The sequence below is a fragment of the Motacilla alba genome, chromosome 2 (genome assembly GCF_015832195.1).
Source record: "Motacilla alba alba isolate MOTALB_02 chromosome 2, Motacilla_alba_V1.0_pri, whole genome shotgun sequence".
NCBI classification, from domain to species: domain Eukaryota; kingdom Metazoa; phylum Chordata; class Aves; order Passeriformes; family Motacillidae; genus Motacilla; species Motacilla alba.
Window position 1 is genome coordinate 97,428,619 of NC_052017.1, and position 21,238 is coordinate 97,449,856.

Consider the following 21,238-nt stretch of genomic DNA (forward strand, 5'->3'; position numbering starts at 1 on the left):
TTAAAATATATAAATTCAAGTATCTGGCAGTGAAGACAAAATACCTTGAAGGGCATAAGAGGGCATACCTCAACAGTAATTTTTTTAGGTATTCAGGTCTACCTCATTAGGCAGCTAGTTATTGATACATAATAATAGTTTACCACTATTTACCATTTAAAAATAATTACATATAAATGTATAAAAGAAAAGCAAATTGATAGCATTTCCATTAAATCACATACAAGCTCCTCAGTTTGCAAAGATAAATTGGAGTTGGTTTTGGTCCTTTAAGGGCTACAACCTGTATGCACAGAAATAGTCCACCAGAGATGCTAATGGCGTGCTAAAAAAACATCATTTCTAGTGTTGGAAGCTATTTTCTGCTTTGAACTTCTAAACTATTTATAAAATTTAGAATATTTTTGTATAGATGTTTATATGTTCATGTTTTGTTTTCCAATAGTCACAATGCACACTAACTCTCCCATTTCTACATCTGTGATAAAGAACACAGGTTACAATTACAGCAGTGGAATTTTTTGCCACGGGTTCAGATTAGTTTGCCATTTTTCCGATTGCAGTAAACACAACTTATAGAGCTCAATTTATTCCATTGAACTCACGCTAGTCAAAGACCTCTTTCTATGAAGAAAGAGAAAATCAGGAAGGATCTTGGTTATCAGATGGATAAAGGAATTAAACTCCAAGTATTTCACTTAGGAAAATGTGCTAAAATAAGAAATAAAAAATTTCCTTGAAATGATAATTTTCTTTCAGTTCTTTTGATCCCTCTGCTTCCTCAGCAGAAATACATCCCATAGTTCTGGTGATATTGTACAGGCATTCGGAAGAGGAATGAGCATTTGGATTTATATGTCGTGATGCTGGAAGTAGTTCTTAAACCTTGTATTATATTGCTCAAAAAATTCAACACTGTACAAGAAAAAGTCCTGTGACAAGAAATTAACCTTAGCCTTCAAAAGAAACCATATTTACAAAGGAGTTGAAGCCATAAAACATGCTGTAAGCATGACAGGCACTCTCCTACCTTATCAGGCATTTTCTTCCTTCAAACTTTCTCTTTTATTGTACAAGTAGTAAATAAACTGGCAAAAAAAATTAGTGGTTTTATTTTGTTTTGCTTTTTTTTTTTTTTTTTTCTTATAACTTGTTCAACTCACAGCAAATGATTTCTCCACTCAAAGAACAAGAGGGTCTGGCCAGGGGCAGCAAAATTATCTGGTGTAATAAGAGAGGGAAAAAGCAGACTACTGAAAACAGCTGTTAAACTGTAAGGTATAAACTGCAAACTATTCTTTTAGAAGATTGCAGAAGAGCAGCATGGTCCTCTGTTGGGATAAAAAGGGAAGTCTAACAATTCATTTACCATTAAACACAATTCCCCTCCTGAATTCTCAATATAGAACAATGTTCTACTGAGAGCCAGTGAAAGTGCTCTTCAAGGTGAAGTGCTTTCATTACAGATGAATTATGTGCCCTGTATATTGAATCAGTTGCTGTTTCCACAAAGATTATAAATCCAAATAGACTGTACTGCAAGAATCCTGATAATAGATAATATTTAACTTTAAGGCTACCTTTTCACAAAGCCTACGGAGTCTCTACTTGATCCTAGCTGCAAATAGTTCAGCATCCAGTTTGACACCAGTATTTTGAAAAAAAATCAAGTGGTGTGATCCACACAAAAAAATGCCCGCCCTCTTTCTCTCCTTATATGAACTAACTGGATTTTTATGAGATAATTTTTTCCCTTCTTATTCTCTTCCACAGAGAAAAATAATATATTGAAAAATTTCAGAAGATTTTATTAACTTGGGAATTTTCAACTTTGAAATAGCTCAGAGTTCAATCATTTTCTCAAGGTAAAATATTTTGTTCAAGCATATTTCAGTTTTAATCTGTAGTACTTCCATATTTGCTTATTTTTAATATTGTTGTTTGCATTCTGCAAAACTCATTAGATATCAAGCGAAGGAAACGGCAAGACATCCCAAAAGACAAGTTCAGATGATCTAAATTCATTTATCTATTCCCTGTTCTAGCTGGCATGTTGCCTCTTTTCTCTTGGAGGTTGTGTGTAAATGCTTCATACATTTGTCTCCTTTAGTTTTACCTAATCCTTCCTGACACTGTTTCAGCAATGGGTAGAATCACACTGGATTTATTCATTACTCTACAGAGTAGAGCTTATTTTAATGTCCTACTAAGAAAACTTGAAACCCTTGTATTTATTTGTTTGGAAAATGACACTTTATATCCAGCGGGGATTTTTTGTTTTGTTTTCACATTGCTATGCTGGCTCTCTTAGCATGGATAATGGCCCTGGCCCCTTCCCAAAGAGGGGGATTTCTGTGCTGTGTTTAACATTCTATAGCACTGTGCCAATACCCTGTCCCTGTTTCTGCTCCTTTGATACTGCACAGCGAAGGTGAAATAGTGCAATAACATAATCAGCATTAGTGATGTATATTTGGAGTCATATTTCAGTTAGGGCCAAGGAGGTCACAAAAGTAATTTGAAGGAAAATGAGAGTGAAAATGTACAGAATTTACTTTCCTGGCTGACAGGAATTGGCAATAACAGCACAAACTCAGGTGTAAAATATTGTTATTGCCCTTTTGTTTACATGTTTCCCTGTAGAAAAACCATGAGACTAGGGAGTAATCCCAGTTTATCTCTACTTGAATCTTCAGCCAGTTGTCTAGATACTTTAACCTGATTTTTGTTTAAAAAAAGCCCTAGTGAAATTATGAAGCACTACTAAATGAAGTTTCAAACCAAATTAAATGAGCATATATCTGTATTTTGCAAATACACTCCATTTATTACACTGGCATATATGATGGCCTTTGTGAAAGTAATGAATTAGACCCTAGGTTCCCAAGCAGTCTTCTAATTCTGAGTGTCCAGAGGACAGATAATTTCATTAAAATTAATGCTTACAGTGGAAGGCTATAGCACATAAAATGCAAAGTTCAGATGCTCCATAACAGAAAAAAAATATTTTTATGAGAGAAAAAGATACCAAAAACATATGACCAAAGGAAACCCAAACTCATATATATATATATATATATATATAATAAGTTCAAAATTAGAGGATATTTTCTGTAAGAGACCCCTAAAAACTCAAGAGTGTGCTGAATATCAGTGGAGAAAAGGGAGATGAAAGCAAACTTATCATTAAGGCAACTGCCTATGACATCTTGCTACTCATGAGAACTTCCTGAACAAAGCAAAACTTACCTAAAATAAAATAAAAAAAAACCCCAAGCTTTCTATTATCATATGGAGCAACAAAGAAATTTATGATAATGGCATGTCTAACTGCTCCCTGTTTTCTTTGATTGCAAGTAACAATCTTCTTTTTATTTGTCTGAATAGTTTTTCATGTCCTGTTGCATTTCATGCCATTTATCTACTCCTTACAAGTCATGAGCAGGAAACTTTGAAAGGACCCAAAACACTGGAATGATAGGAGATAGCTGGAATGGCAAAAAATGTAGATACAAGGATAAAATCTGATTGCATGATTAGCTCCCATCCCAGAAGAAATACAGATGTCAGTCTGCTCTTCACATTAAATGTGCATGGGAAAATTTCAGGCTCAATATCTTATTGAAATCTGGAATTAAAAAAATTAAAATACCAGAAAATAATAAAAAAGCAACATAAAATACAATAAAGCTGTAGTGGTAATTCCCCCATGAGCTGCTCTTTTTGCACTTGCGAGATTAAAATAAATAACTCATGTCCTCAGGAACTTCATGAAAAAGACCTACAGAATTCATTACTTGAGGAAATTAAATTATATAGAATTTTTTAAGACACTTGAAGTTATTGGTAGATTTGATTATTAAAATGTTCCTATACATTTACTAATGCAATGTTCCCAAAGAATGTTTATTATATTTACATTTACCAATGTTATTTAGGCAAGTTGCATTGAAGCAGGTCTGGTTTATGATTTCACTCTACCCAGTTGCTAAATATGGCATAAAGCAGAAGGTGTGGGGAAGGAGGGCAAAATTAAAAAGACATAAAAAGAAAACATTTTTTGTTCTGTCAGTGGGTGATCTCAAATCAATTCTAGGTAAAAGATTTTCAGTTTGTGATCAAGAAGTTGAGAAGCAAAAAATTGTCTGGAGTAAGCAAATATATAGTTTCTTTCATTATTTTTGTCTTGACACAACTCAGCCTAATTGTTGATTATGCCACACTCTTAATCAAAAATTATGTAGTGCCTCTCAGTAAAACTTTCTGCCCATGACAAAATTATGAGGTTCATAACACATCTTCCAACAGAATTCTTCAGTTTTGCTCTACCACATTTTATTACCTGAAGAGAATCCCACGGAGAGTTGGCCAAGTAACAACACTCACACCAATGTGGTCACATGTCATTCCACTTTATTCAGCAACTTTGGCATATTTATCCTTCTCTATGCACTGTCACATGCCACTAATGTTTAAGCTCATTGGTTAAGTAGCTATATTCACACATACATGTTAATTACTAATTGGTTGTCACACTATAAGCATTTTTAGCTAAGGTGTGCCAAATTAGCAGTTCCCACAATGTGCTTGGCATCTAGTCTCCTCTTGTCATAATGTTCATTCTTCCTTGATGTATCTCTTCGAGGACAGTACAGGGTCTATCTTGTTCCGAGGACACTACATGATCTTCAAAGTATCTCTGTAATCTGCAGTCCAGGGTTGTCCAATTCCCATATGAGAATATCATGGCCTTGTTCCGCTAAGAATCCTTCTACAGTTACCCCAGCACTATTACTGCAAATTATATTTGCGAACTGTAAACAACAATTCACACTAGTTCCATTGTTTCCACTAGATTGCAAAATTCCAAATGTGCCATCCTTTTTTCTTTTAAATCCACTTGGCCTTTATGGACTTCAACAGCTCAGTTTGAGGGATTTTTTCCAAAATAAATTCTTAATAAGTTAATAGCATAGCTCATAGCCTCTCTTAACATGGAAAGAAATACTTTCACCATACCCAGGCTCCTCTTCCTTTTTTGTTCCCCTTGGCTTTTTGATTGGCTTACTGTCTCACACGCAAATACTTTTGAGACAGCATGGGGCAATCAAAGCCCATTTTTCACTAACTAATTAACTGACACTTATTTATTAAATATATATAATCCATTGACTTTTTAGACCTAAATAATTTAAGCCCATTACTATCTGCAGGATGTTCTGTCTTATATAAACTAGGGAATTAAGTCTTTGTCCATTGAGTTACTATGGCAACTTCATGGACTTCCCAGTTTCTGTTGGCTTGCAATGAATTAAAGTCAAACTCAGGCCCCTGAAAGAAGGGGAATTATGTGGGTATGTGGATGAAGTTGGTTTAAAATAGCAAGCTATCAATAAAAAAAAAAAACTATAACAGTAATTTCTTTTGTAAGAACTTATTTTGAGGGCAGATTATGATTTAGTGAATCATGATGTCTCTGAAAGCTGATGCATATATCTGCATTTTTATGCATTGAAGTTATCCAGTTGGCTCCACAGGAACCAAATAAAGCTCTATAGTCTGATGAAGGAAAGGAAAACTCTACAAAGCAGGAATGTTGATGCTCATGTCCAGGGCCAAGAAGTGGTTTTTAAGTGGCTTGAAAACTATCCACTAATTAATGAACCCTGAAGTGCTATTTCTTTAATACTAATTTCTATGCACTACTGTGAAGGGATTAACTTTGAAAGAAGTACCCAAAGGCTTGCACATGACTTTTAAAACATACATGTGCATCGATGAAGAGGTGTCCTATCTACTGTCTTGAGAGTTTATTAAAACATTACTTCCCAGGGGAAAATCCCCCCATGTGTCTCACAAATCTAGTTATTAAAGCACTGAGAGATGGGAATTACAATCCATGCTTTTTCTTTCTCCTCTTCTCCATGAGTTGCTGATATAATTTGCAGAGTCATATAAAAGTTACCAATAAAAAGTGGTAGCTATCATGGCAGAAATAGTTCTGGTCATATTTTGCCAATATAGACCCATAAGTTTCTAATTTTTATAGGCAAGTTTCCAAGGTGAATCACTGGTTATTATACAGTCCTTTCTACTTAAGAAAATCAATATAAATAATGGTATCAAATTATTTGTATAAAGTCAATGTTACCCTTAATATATTTTAAAATTTCATTTAGTTTGGTATTGGTAGGTTTCCCATTTTTTTGGTTTTACGTTGTTTTTTGGTTTTGTTTTTTTTTTTTTATGTTTACATTGTTACCTTTTTAAAAAAAATAAACATTGTTACTTTGTTTCTTCATCCAGAAGTTTTTCTCAGGAAATTAATATTTCTCCTTTACTCATTCTTTTCCTGTTAGCCTCCTTTAACATGTTAAATAGCCATTTTGAACATAACATGTTCAAAAATAGTCGTTTTTGAACAAATTGGCTATTTAGAACTTAATCTAACTCCCAAGCCTTCTGCCTCCTTTATGTCAATACAGTTCTTCATGGTTCTTTGAAATTTTCTCAGATTACATCTGCCTTCCACAAACCCTGATCCTTTTTTGACTGCACAACTTCTTCACGTAGTATGTCTTGGGCCACTTCATTATCAAGGTCTGATAACAATAATTTCTATAGTTTTCTTAATCCTTTCTCTTACCTCTTTGGTTCTGGAGTCGCCACTTTGACCACACAGTGCACCACACCAATGTCACTGCACCAGCACCAGCCTTTGTTGGTTTCAATATTCTTTTGAAACAACTGAAAGTACTTCATACTTAACAGAGTGCTCTGCTGATTTCTCTCAGATGTATTTCTTTCACTGAATTTCAGCAACTGATAAATATATCAGATGAAAGGACACAAAACCATCCCATGAGTAATATTTCTGAATAACTTCAGTTGAGCTATACTGGACATATCTATAGATTTCAGCTTAGTCTGGTTTTTAAAACTGTGGAGAAAACTGGAACATGCAAAGGACTTGTCTGCTCTTTTCCAAAGCCCTGCTCAACAGAACTGTGTACTGACCCAGAGGGAAGTTGTCCTCTCAAATTCTCCTGTGGACTGAAAATCCCCCAGCTCAGCACACTTGGTGCCCCTTTCTGATGCAGGCCTGAGTTCATGTACAGCTCCTCTCTTGCCTAATCACTGTGGGAGAAGGAAGTCTTGCATTTCAAACATCTGACTTTTCCAGTATTTCACTTCTTGTCACTTACCATTTGCCACGATTTCTACTCTATTAAAGTCATCCTAGACAGGAATTACTTTCCTTTTGTTTCTACCTGTCTCCTCCGCTTGCTTCTTGGCTTAAGAAGCTTCTTAAACTGAAAGAAAACTAGGTGATGAAATGTAAAAATTTTGAGTCTGATTGTGCATTTTCAATACTCTGATAATGCATAAAGTCCTGATGATACCTGCTCAGTTGGAGACACAAAAACTAAGGTTACAAAGTACATAAGAGCTCTTGAAATTCGCAAAATTACCCTCTGAATGATCCACGGGGACTTTGGCTCAACAATATAATCTTTTATAATAGGCTCCTATAAAGTAATATATCAAAAGAAATCTGCACAGAGAGGTCTGTTTGAGAGATAAAATTGAGCAGAGAAGCAACAGAGGGTCACACAGGTAACGAGGGGAGAATGACACACAAAGATTATAAAGAGGGAAAAGGATGCAATAAATTGTTATTGCAGATGACCTACAACAGCGGGGACAAAAGTGACAGGTGAATAGGTAATTCATTAATCTGAGGCACTAACAGGAAACATTTTCAAATGAAGAAAGAGAAAAAAAAGTGGGGTGGAACATTCAGTGCCTCAGCTTCTCAGTGAGAAAGGAGTCTTCAATGTAGGCTAGAAAGAGGAAGAATTATATTTTAGTAAGGCAAAAAATGGTTGTAAAAGGAAAGAAATAAATGAAAAGTTAAAAAAAAAAGAACAGAACAAAAAATATGGAGAAATAAAATCCAATATTTTTCCCAGATTCAAAGAGATCTGGGTGTCTGGCTTCCCTCTATCAGGAGAACTAGTCTGGAACCTAAATAATGTTGACAACTAACAATAACAGTTAACTGAATTAACATCATCTAAGTTTTGCGGCTTACCATGAAGTTTTTAGCCACACTGAATTTTTAATCCGATTTTCCACAGCTATCACAATGTTTTTTTTACTTTCCCCCTCTGAAACAAGGTAAATCTTGAAGTGTGACCAGAATGTAAAGACCTGTGATAAAAGTCTGTTGAAAAGGCAGCATATGTGGGTATTCAGGCACAAAATAATAGCAGGAATTTTTCAAAGCCCCTTTCCTGCATAGATACTTTACAGAACTCAACCAAAACCAGAGTGAAACATGAACAATGACTTTTCAAAAGGCAAATTTCAACACATACTCAATGATGTTCGTGACTTCCTTATGAGTGGAGTTTTAGTCAAAGTGAATTAATAATTAATAATAATATCCAAAGATATCATATTTTTATTCATTGTAAGGACTGTGTTGAATGACAATGGAAGTATAAACAGCATTTTCTCTCATCTTTATAGGAGGAGTTGCATGAACCAAGTAGCAAGGTAATAAGAGAAATTCTATGGGTGAGCATGCAAGTAATGGATAAAAATTATGCTGAGATATCACAGGGCAACTTGACTATGGAGAGTGAAATCCCAGATATTATACCATTTAAATTTTATTTTTGCTTAACCTGATTGTATATCTTGATGTTACGTCAGAATATAGGGATGTCAGAAATATCTAAATTCACACATATCCTTTAAAAATAGCTTTTAAGTCAAGAATTTTTAGAGAATGTAATATCAATAGCTAGAAACTTCCTTCCATTTTCACAATTTTTTTATAACTCTTATAAAATATTACTTAATTTTAAAAAAGCAGTTTGCAAATCTGATGGACTTTGTTGGATCCTACCTGAAAAAAATTATTCCACACCTTGAAACATGACAAAAAAGAAAGGAGATCCTTTTTGAAATATTTTTATATGAAACTTATTGTACAACACCCTTTGTGTTACCTGGATGACCTAATGCTCTGCTCCTATACTGTTCTGACTAACTCAGTGCTGGAAAATGCTTACAGTGTTTAATTGTATCAAATAAGGACCTCATTGAATTAAAATCTTTTTGATGTATTAGAGGTTAGAAAAATATATCAGCCTTCAATGTAACTCATAGAATGAGTGAAAAAAAGATACACTCTTAATTGTAAAGTAGAATAGTGAAATATTGAAATCAGAGGTAAGGGAGAGACTGATCATTGAGATGATCAAAAACAGAAACGGAGTTTATTTCAGTGCAGGAGATAAGGGAAGATTCAACAACAGAGTACTAGATTAAGAGAATAAAAATGAAAGGAAATATATTATATTTTAGGTATTTTGTCAGTTAGATATTTTCTATCTCTATTTCTCACTATTCTGAAAAATATTCATACCCTTCAATGTGTTGTCTCTTTCAAAAATCAGACAAATTCTACCCTTTTCTGTCTGATGCAACTGCAGACTCTGTGAGGCAGGTGCATTCTTTCAGTGTTTTTCCAACTGACTTCCACAGTGGTGGTGGACAGACTTTTTCTGTCTATGAATTTAAATTATACCTTTAAATTGAATAGCTGGATTACATATCAGAGCAGATTTTCTAGCTTATAATGTAAACTCTACATACCGTTAAAAGTAGGTGTTTCTTGCTTTATTTACCTTATGTGTTTTATTAATGAACAGGGAGAAAATTAGGTTAGCAAGAAATTTTTTTTTTAAATGGCCTTTTTTCCTCTCTTTATTTCTTTGTGGGTTTTTTCTGTTTTTTTTTTTTTTTTTTTTTAATGTAAAGATATGGTTTCCTTAACTACTTTTAAGGGACTGCTTTCTGCAATATTTATATACTTTACAAACACAGCCTGGTAAGTTTACTCAAATATAAGCATTAAAAGCTGATTTCATTCTGGTTTTCCACTGACATATACTGGATGATTTCATTTCAGGGTGTTTCTGATTTGCCTCATTTATGTGGAAAAATAACTCTAAAACCAAACCCAAAAGTTTAACATAAGTCAAATTCTAGCAAAGAGCATCCTCTTAAATTAAATATCAAAGCTTCTTTTTATCTCATGTTTGGTGGAATTAAATCTCCTCCAAAACCATGGAAAAGGTGAGTTCAATGCAATATTAGCTTAAATGTATGCAAAGAATAATTATGAATTAAAGAGATTAAAAGAACCTAAATCCTATAGAGAGTTTTGGAGCATTCCGTGAAGTGCCATCCTGAAAATCATTTGGCAAACAGTTTCAAGTGTGAATCACAGAATGTGGTCCTTTACATCATTATGCTGACAAGTGGTTCTTCAGTACTGAGTGGTATCCTGCAGAGCCAAAAATGTTCCAGTAAGATTTGCCCAGTGAATCAAACATCTTGTAATTGGATTTGCTGCTTGCCTACAATAAAAAGCAAATGCCAGAAGGCAAGAGTTTCTGTTTTTACTGTGCACATGCATTAGTCCTTTTAAAGCAAAAAAATATTTATGCTAAAATACATGGGATTAGTTGTAATTTTCTCTAGTGAAGACTATCTTAGAAATAAATAATAGTCCTAGTTAAGAAAAGCTACAATTAAAACTAAATGCTTGCTTATTTTTAGTATAGACAGTGTGGTGTACCACAACTACTTGTACTGGCATTAACTGAATCTTTTAGCATCTCAGCATCTGTTTACCAAATTGATTTTTATATCAGAATAAAATTGCTGAAGCTGTTGAATGAATGCAGAGAATGAACATAATTTTTCATAAAGTTAAGAACTAAGGTAAGCTTTTCAATTTTTCTTTAGCTAGGAAGCATCTGGATGGAAGTAGCATTTAGCTGTATGGCAGAAAGTCCCTGAAAAAGAACAAAATGTTGTCATTAATTTACCAGTATTTAGAAAAGACTCACACATATTCCTCCTGCTTCATTTTTCTTCTCCACAAAGAAAGTGAAGTAGGAATATCTCTGTGTCTTGTCTACGGAACTATTCATCAAATAACTTCATACCTCTGTTAGTAGCATGTGGAAAAGCTATGCTTAAAGAAGAACACAAGATGCCACATCAACCAGGGAGCAATCTCAAAGGTTTAATTACATCTGTGTGTGTGTCAGTGTGATGTTCGTGCTGATACCTGCTGGTCCCTTTGGGGGATGTCAGTAGACTCCAAATGAAACAGTTAATTACTTTATTACTTTCTGAATTTTTCAGTTCAGAAAAGTTTCAGATTTAATTTTAACATTATCTTAAAAACAGTAAGACAAACACTCAGGGAGGAAGCTTACAGAAATGTTGTCTTGCCTCTGGCTCAGTCCCTATGCAGTGTTTGCCTTAGTCAGCACTTCCAAAGGTCACCTTTGCAGAGCAAAAGCTGTCCTGCCCAAGAGATGTTTATCCTTACACATACACTCTCTGTTGATGGGAATGGCGTGGGTGACTTTCTTTGTACCTAGAGATTTTTAGGTGGATTGAGTCATCTTTTTCAGGTTCTTTCTAAAGGATTGCAAAAAAAATTGCAATGACAGGACTTGGGTCTCCTGCCTTCTGAAATGTTTGAGGCTATGCTTCCAGCTCTATATTATATGGTTGATAACAGAGAATAAAATAATGATTTTGTGTTTTCATAATCATGTGTTTCAAAGATCCATAAGAATCTTCACACGATCACAGCAGTGAGTGGCAGCAAGCCCCTAAGCCAAACGTAAGAATGCTGCACGACACGCAGAAATATTGAGCTTGTTCCAGCTATATATATATAGATATATATCTTCAGCAAACTTACAGATCAGTAATTAATTTATCAGTTCTAAAAATACTGGTGGTTCAGAGTTGAAAAAGGCAAGGGACTGGTTACATCATCATGTATGCTCATGGCCATCAGGAAACAGGTATTATAAAGGCAGTTTTATATGCCAAAGTTCAGCTGGAATAAAATACTACTACAGTCACCAACTTTAATTAATTAAACAGTTGCTTCTCAATATTGGTTTACCCATGTCTATTGGTGATTAATATAGAGAGTTTTCCACTAAGAAAATGAGAGTCACCAACGATACTGCAGAATGATGTTGTAGAACATACGGTGTGTCACCAGATCCTCTATATAATCTTCTTTGACTTGCGAGTTTAACAAGCAACAGCTCTACCTCTCTTTTTTTTTTTACTCAGTGCAGGAAATCTCATCCTTCTCCTTAGCCCCCCATCCCCTCATTTTAAATAAATCTGCTAACGTTGCCTAAAAGACAAATGTTGCCTTTAACGGAAGACATAGGATTTTGAGAAATAAATATTACAATCTGACACTGAAAACGATGTTTTGAATATCTAGTAGGGACAGAAATCTAGCTACTGCTTGTCATGCTTTGAAGACTCAGAGTTTTGTCATCCAAAATGGCATTTGGGCTTTTTGTACAATGCAACAGATACGTAGCAAAATATGGGGGATGTGTTAATATATATAAAACACTAAGAATGACATGATTTCTAGTGAGTCTGCTCTACACTGATTAAAATACACAGCCTTAAAGGCACTAATCAACCAAAAAATTCCTTTCTCTAAGCTATTTTGTTTTGTATATCTGACAGATAATTACATTGCTAATTCTATATAATAGTTTGAAGGCCTTCTTTAATGGCACAATGGTACATTTTCAAAATGAAGAAAATATTGTGTCAATTAGAATGAAGTTAAATTTAAATACATTCATACCATCTAATTGGTCTCAATGCAAGTGAAGTTCTGGGTGTCTGGTGGAGACACATGCAGCCATGCTGTGTTAATATGCACTACCAGCCAACATAATTTGGTCAAATGTCACATCAAGATGTGCATTAAAGAAAACACCTCTCAAGGCTAGGTAGCAGCTTTTAAAGTAGCTAGTTTTGCAGGAGACTAGAAAGACAATTTTTGATATACCACTAATTAATTGACTGAAGAGAATATTACATTTAGATGTTAGTTCTGATAAGCACTATACAATTAAATTCAGAATAATTGTTAGATACAGCAGTCCGAATTTATTTTAAGAAGGAAAATATGTGAAAGACAAGAAAGTCAAAATAGATGAAATTAAAAAGTTTAGATTCAATAAAAATAACAGGTAAACTAGACAACTACAAATAAAAACATTCAGGCAGATAAATATAAGCTGAGAGGATTGTGGAAAAGGTGCCTTCAGCTAAAGCAGGACTGGTGTCAATTTTACCCAGCCGCAAAAAATCAATGAATCACTCAATCAATCAATCACACTATATGTGTGTAAGGTAAATGGTAACTGCAATTGTATTTAGTAAAAATTAAGTTCGAATTGTGAAATAAATTCTTGTAAATGATAGTATTTTCTCTTCACTGCTGCTTTATTATAAGCTTACTTAAGCATTACTGTCACAGTAGTGACTTCCAGCACAATTGGAGTTAGATATGCCATATTTATTCCTTAGGAATTTAGTATGCCTTCTTCAAATGTCTCCAAATAAAACAGTAATACAAGTGTACAAATACAAGAAAAATGGAAAATTTACTTTAAAAAACATCTTGGTACTGATTGCAAAATACTAAATCACAGATGGAATACATGAAAGAAATAAGGCAGAGCTTTAACACACCAAACTTTTAAAAATTATTATCCTACTTTATCTGAAATTCAACAATGGTAAGGTCTAGCAAGAATAGGATTAAGCCCAGTACTTTGCACACACCAGAATATTTTATTATTGTTCTTTAGAGATTGTAACCCAAAAAACAAACAAACAAACCCACAAAAATGTGCATTAACTAAAATAATTGATATATATATTATTATATGTTACTAATTCTATGAGAATTGCATAAGTAATATAGTCTAGATGTCAACCATATTGTGCAAGACCTAAACTAGCCAATGAAAATGAGTCCATATCTAGTGTTTTCTGGAAAAAAGAGCAGTATCACTTATACACTAAGATCCTCAGTATTCAACCACATTAAATGCAATTGGGACAAATAGACAGTAGCCATAGAACAAATTGACAAGTCTGTAGTGGAGAAATATGAAGGTTTCTATTCCTTTAAGCTTTTTATAACATGGTAATCTCTCGGGGTTAGTTACACATACCCTTTCTTCTTTATCCTATTAAGTGAAAATTAAAGATAGCAATATAAAAGGGAGACAGATTTCACTACAATCATCATAACACTATGGCATAAAACAGAACATGCAACTGAAACAACATCATGTTAAGGCTGTTCTTGAGATAAGAAATGTTTCAGTAGCTGCATATTAATGAATTATATTAGCTTACATTAATTATTACTCTTGTTGTTTGCTTGACGTTATTAAATCAAGCAAAGACAGCACCAAATTCCACAAAAGGAATGTATTTCAGTCTGACTTTTTAAAAAAATTTTTGGGCTGAGTACATTCAAGGACAGAGAGATTTTTTTCTTCTCAGGAGTCAGTTTCAAAATTGTAGCAACAAACATGTATGGGAGATGGTCTTAATGGTCTCTGCTTAGGAGTATCTACCACATCCCTTGTTACCCTATTTGAGTATTTTGCTACCTCCTAACTAAAAGGCTTTACTTATATCAAATTATGGGAATTTTGTTACAAAATTAGGCTGGTTGTTCCTTATTCTTCAACTTAGAAAACTGGAACAGAATTTTTCATCACCTGTGCTCTAACCTGCTGGATTTTTTTTTTTTAATGCTTTAGAAAGCTGTTTGTCTCCAGCTTTAGTCTTTTATTTTCTCCACCAACAAACATATAACTTCTCTTCATCCCAGAAGCAGTCTTTTTTGACCTCTGCTTCTTTCTATTGTTTTTCTTGCAATGCTAGGCAGTAGCATATATTATTTTGTAATGTAATTACATAATCATAATTTTTAAAAAAACTGAAACAAAAGAAACTCAGAACCAAGTTGGACTACCAGCACACCTAAAATAACATACAGTTTCAAATGGAGACAAGATGTCACTTGGTGAAGATTCAAAAAAAACTTTGGAAAGAACTCATCAACTTTGTTCCAAGAAGGGAAATCTGGTTTTGGTGTACAGGGAACATGGGGTTTTCCTTGGGTATGAAAGGAAGATGCTGCTCTAGAAGCTTTAAAAGCTGCAGCCCACTTGTTACAACTGCAATGGTTATTATCACTCTGGTCTTACAATCAGACTTTATTACTGCAACTCACTGCATGTGAGAAAAAACTGGAGACATACTTGCAAAAGGACAGGAACAGAACAATGATTTTTGTTCCTTTTCTTCCTCTTGGGAAATTTTTAGTGATAGTTCATTTGTTCATCCTGACAATGTATTTGTCTTTTTTGTTTTTTTTCAATGAGAAACTATTCTACTAAAAAATTATCCATTAGGGCATGTTACTACAGTGACCAAAAGCTCAGTGCTTTTACTAATCCTCCCTTCTGCTGCATACTATAATTATAACACAGAGTACAAGGTCATTTCATTTACAAAGACCATAGCATATGAATGTAAAACAAGAGACAACTGACTGATAGGGAAAGACAGGAAAGTACAAGGGAATAATGAAGCAATACTAGACAAAGTGATAGGCAGCAGTCTCTGCACAGAATCATCTTAAATAGTGTGGCCCTTTTATGTTTATTTTTCTTTTAAGTGGGTAATACTGAAATTTGGATTTTTAAAGAAAAGACTAGAAAATGATGAGGGAATAAGAAACTACTTTCTGGATATTTTCTGAGATTGAATTCTGAGACTGAGCTACAATCAGTGAAAGAGAAAGAACATGATTGTTTCACAAGGACTAAAATTGGACTATAAAAAATGGCAACACATTCTGGCCAGAAGCTGGAGGCAGTGTCTCAATGCCAAATGAGTAGGAAGATGTTGGAAGCAAATAGGCTTTGAAAGGTCCTGAAAGTAAAGGCAAATTCAGAATGTTTGCTATAGCAGAGGAGAGAAAAACAGAGATTCATATAGATCTCAATTCCATTAAATAGCTTTGTTTTTAAAGGAATTTGCCTACCATCTGTATTTTCAGGTTACTTTTCTTATACACTCACAGTGTATGCAGTATATCAGAATCTGAAAATATTTACTTGTTCAAATTCATCTGAGACATGATGCTTAACTCCATGTAACACAGGATATTAACATAAATTAATAAAAAGGAGACACCAAAATGCTCCAAAACATCCATTGCATGCTTTATGCTGTTTATATGTAAGAGCTGAGCACATTGCAAGAAGATGGCCAACAGCAGACCAGCACTGCCGTTCTGCACCCTCACTATGTTGTTATCAATACACGGTGTCTTCAGACAAGTTTGATAATGACTGTTTGTTTGGCATTCACTCTGCATTAAATACTGCCCCACAAGCCTGAGATATTTTGTTGAATAATGTGAAAAATGCCAGAAAAAACATCCAAAACAACAACAAAAAAGTCTAGCCAGAAGTATTTGCTATTGCTGAGACTGAACACCTCTCGTCAGATATAAACAGTGATTGAAATACATTTTTCTGTGATTCCTCAGAAAGGTCTCCTTGACTGTTCAGCTTTTGTTGTTTGAGTGTTCTGTCCTTCACAGTGTGCTGAAATGAAATAAATGCTCCTTTTCAAGGTTACTTTGTGTGCAGATTATTGCTTACCATTAAGTACACCCATTAAGCACAGAGACTCTCCAAGGTCTTTAGGCCTTCTAAACCTCACTCAAGCCTTATTTTAGAGCCAAGTTGAGCTTTGTTGGACTTTTCTTTCATGTCATAAATATTATTCTAGCAGCCATGGGCAAATAAGAAGTTTTCTACAGGAAACTGAAAAAGGAGGGTATCATAGTCACCTTCCTTCTATTCAATTCTGATCTTGCTCTGTTAGGCTTTACAGTCAAAAACCACAAAATGTGAAGAAATTTGAATGTACACTTTAGTCTCTGTGCTTCTATTTCATTTTCCTATTAGAACTCCTCTCTCTCTTTCCATCTCTGAAGATTACATTTTAACAAACTGTCATCCAACATCATATAAAGTTGCTGGAAGGAAATAAATAGTTTTCTGTATTATCGATCTGTTTTTTTAAGCAATTATGGAATTTCCCTTTGAATAAGGTGGGTATTTAAATCATTAATACCTAAATCATGAATATAAAATACATAGATTCATATTTTATCCTGGACAGCTAAAAGACTTATGGATTTTTCAGGTCTAAGATAAATTTAACCAAATATTTTTTTTCAGTGTGTTTTTCAAACTGACTAGCGTTTCACAAATTCATAAACCAGACTTCTCCTTCATAGGAAATGTTATTCTTCAATGCTAAAGCCTCGAAAAGAATGGCCAATGCCACTGCCAAATGGGAAGTGATTGTCAAAATTTTTCTTTTTGCCTCACAGAAGATGGCTATTCTTAACTGAGCATAGAATTATATTTAAAATTTCCTTTATTGCGCCAAAAATCGCTGTAAAGCCAGTAATAGCTTACAGTTTGTGAAAATCCTTCATTTTCTGAAAATATACATAGTGGAAATGAAACTAGCTACAGAAACCTACAGTTTTTAAGATGCATTTGCCCTTTGTCAGCTTAATTGGAAAAAATAATGTTAGAGGTGATAAAATCTGTTAAGACAAATTCTATTCACAGAATCACAGAATATGTTGAGTTGAAAGGGACCCACAAGAATCAATGAGTCCAACTTTTAGCCCTGCACAGGACCATCCCCAAGAGTAACACCATGTATCTGAGATAATTGTCCAAATGCTTCTTGAACCCTGTCTATGGGTTTCGTACTGTGACCACTTCCCTGGGTAGCGTGTTACAGTCTCCAAACACTCTCTGGGTGAAAAGCCTTTTCCTAATATCCCACCTAAGCCTTCCCTGACAGAATTTCAGGCCATTCCTTTGGATTCTGTCACGGGTCACCACAGAGAAAAGATCAGTGCCTGCCCCTCCTCTTCTCCCCACAAGGAAGTTGTAACTGCAATGAGGTCTCCTCTTCTCCACGCTGAACAGATCAAGTGACCTCAGTCTCTCCTCACACAGCTTCCTCTCAAGACCCTTCACCATCCTCGTGGCTCTTTTTCAGATGCTCTCAAATAGCTTAATGTCTCTCCTACATTGTGGCACCCAAAACTGCACACAATATTCAAGGTGAGGCCGCCCGAGTGCAGAGCAGAGCGGGACAATCCCCTCTCTTGCCCTATTGGTGATGCTGTGCCTGATGCCCCCCAGGACAGGCTTGGCCCTCCTGGCTGCCAGGGCACTGCTGAGTCAGGTTCAACTTGCCATCGACCAGGACCCCTGGGTCCTTTCCAGCATCTCTGTCTGTACATACATCCAGGGTTGCCTCATCCCAGGTGCAGAATCCATCGCTTTCCCTTGTTCAAGCTCATGCAGTTGGTGATTGCCTAGCCCCCTAATTTTTTTGAGTTTTCTCTGCAATGTACCCTGCCTTCGAAGGCTCCTCCAAGTTTTGTATCGTTTGCATACTGGCTTAATATTCCTTCCAGTTCTGCATGAAAGTCATAAAGGTGTTGAAGAATATAGGGCTGAGCATGGAGACCTGTGGAATACCACTAGTGACAGGTTCCCAATGTGACATCGCCCCATTCACTGTAGCTTTGTGCCCAATCTGTGAGCAAGTTGCTCAGCCAACAGCAACCCATGCTGTGTTTATCCAGCTTTGTGCTGAAAATTTTGTCTAAAAGTATCCTGTGAGAGAAAGTATTGAAAGCTTTGCTGAAATCCAGAAAGATTACATCAACAGGCTTCCACTGATCAATTAGGTGAGATACTATGTCATAAAAGGAAATCAGATTTGACAAGCAGTACTTTCCTCTCATAAAGCCACTCTGGTTGTGACCAATTACAATGCTGTCCTGTTTTTCAATACCTCCCAAAATAACATTCTCCTTAACTTGATGAGGCACTGAACTGAGATTGACAATCCTGTAGTCTCTGGGATTCTCATTTGCACCATTCTTGAAAAATGGGGCAACATTCACCAGCTTCTAGTCAGCTGGGGTCTCTCTGGATTCCCAAGACCACTCAAAAACCATTGAGAGATGTTTTGCAATGACATCAGCAGCACTTTGAGGATTCTCAGATGAATCCCATCTGGCCCTATAAATTTTTAGGGATCCAGCTGGAGCAGCAGTTCCTGCAAAATTTCAGAATCGACTGGGAGTTGATCATGGTTCCAGTCATGGTCCTCCAGCTCAGGGCTGTGGGAACCCCTTGGTGCATCATCCATGCCAAAGACACAGACAAAGAATCCATTAAACACATATTGTCCATGTCACTGTTTGGCTGGGAAGGAGAAAATTGTAAATTTTTGCTGCTTCTTCATGGTACCATATCACCTTTAATATTTTTGCAGGCTTTTTGCTGAGCTGGGAAAGTGGGTAAGAAGAGGTTAAAAAAAAAATCTGCATCACTCTGTTTCAGCTGTCAGACATCTGGGCTACTAAGGCTAGATATTCACCCTTCAGGCAATTTTTTGACTGCAGCTCAAAATGAGCCCTATCTAAGCAGAAACATACAATTATTCCAATCAAATTATTCCTAGGCTACACAATACAATTATCCAGCTTAATTTGAAAGATGAATTAATTGAAGGATTGTTTTCATTTTTTTTTTTTTGCATAATAAGTCCCTGTGTAGGATATTCATAAAGAAAAGTTAAGCACTTTACTTTCATGTTAGAGACCCTGAAAGGTCTTTTTAAAATCTCTTATTAAAATTTTAATAGGAAACAGACTTCATTTCGACTCTTTAGTTTTGGAGAGAGGAGGAGGTTCTAACACTGCAAATCAGCTCTTACTTAGCACAGAATCAATATATAGAAGTAGAAAGACAAAAGCAATTCTTTGTCAAAGATTTTTCTTTCTTTTTTTCCTCTTTCACAGATTAAGACTGATTGAAAGAACAGTTCAGCATGAATTCTTCTGTATTGCTATGTCTCATGGCGGTGCTGGTTCAACTTTGGCCTTGCTCTCCCAGCATACACAACTCCAGTGCTCAAAACATAGCTCAGTCTTCTACACCAGTTCGAAGAGTGAAACGTGGCTGGCTGTGGGAACCTCTCTTTGCAACTGAGGAGCAGGTTTCACGGGATCCTGTGTATATTGGACAGGTATGATAAGTAATGATTCAAGGACAGTACAAGGTTAGATTTAGCATGCTGAGTAGCAGCTTCTACTCTGACTTGGAAAGCCAAATATCTCCAGTGACGTGGAAACAGCAAGAAACATAGAAAGAGGAGATCAGGAAGCTGTAATAAGGCATTACGACATTTCTCCTTTCCTATGACCTTTCTCAAGGTCAGAGAATTCCAAGCTGTAGGCCATTGCAGTACTAAGCACCTTCCTTCACTGAGGACTGCTGTCAAGGAAACTTCACATGCATGGTGTTACTAAAACGAGCTCCATGTACAGCAGATGAAGGTATAAAGCTGAAAAGTTCCTTTCTTCTGAGTGGAAGTTAAGACTCATTTATCAACATCTGGCAATTTGCTTGTGCTATTTTTGGCACTGCATCAAAGCAGCCATACTGAGTGTAGTGTAGTTTACAAACAGTATTTAGCTTGATTTTCTATTACACTAAGTAGCAGCTGATTTACCCCTCATTAATTTTTAATGAAGCTGATTAATACTAAATCCTTTTACCACTGAGAAACTATGGGAATCTGCATGCTTCATTAGATTAACGTAGGTTTAGCACGAGCAATTATTTTTCACCCTCCTTTAAAAATGTGCTTTAAGATAATTGTCTTAATGAGGGTTTATCTGCCCCTTCTCTCTCTGCTTATCATTATCATTATTATATTTATTATTATTATTATTTATTTTTGTATGCTAGAAGTAATTTTAATCTCAAGATCTGCTTTTCTTTTCTTTAAGGCCCTTTTTAGATGAATGAACCAAAATAAGTTTAACTGCTAATTAACTAGCACTAAAATTTAATTGGGCCCAAAGGGTGAAGTGCTCAAAATTCATTAATTACTTTTTCACAGCCCTTTCAAAGTAGTTTCTATGGAAGTGTGATGTCTCACTTCTGAAAGAACAAGTGAAGACATACTGTCTATTTTTTAAACAATTATTATTACTTTTCGAATACTTTAGAAAAGTACTTCCTGCAAAAAAAACTTCATAAATGTCACGTATTTTCATGATCTCAACTTTTTATTTCTCACAGGTTAACTGGGGATTTTATTGAAGATTATTGTTAACATATTGCAGTGAAACCATTGTCTAATAAGACAT

General features: G+C 35.2%; 1 protein-coding gene across 2 annotated transcripts in view; it reads left to right on the forward strand.

Annotated features, from left to right (window-relative positions):
- Positions 1 to 21,238, forward strand: part of CDH19 (cadherin 19) — a 111,932-nt gene that overhangs the window by 55,318 nt on the left and 35,376 nt on the right. For both annotated transcript variants that reach the window (XM_038129027.1, XM_038129028.1), the window contains exon 2: positions 19,883 to 20,109. In XM_038129027.1, the coding sequence (XP_037984955.1) occupies positions 19,912 to 20,109 (198 nt within the window). In that variant the 5' untranslated portion in view covers positions 19,883 to 19,911. The remainder of the gene's footprint in view (positions 1 to 19,882; positions 20,110 to 21,238) is intronic.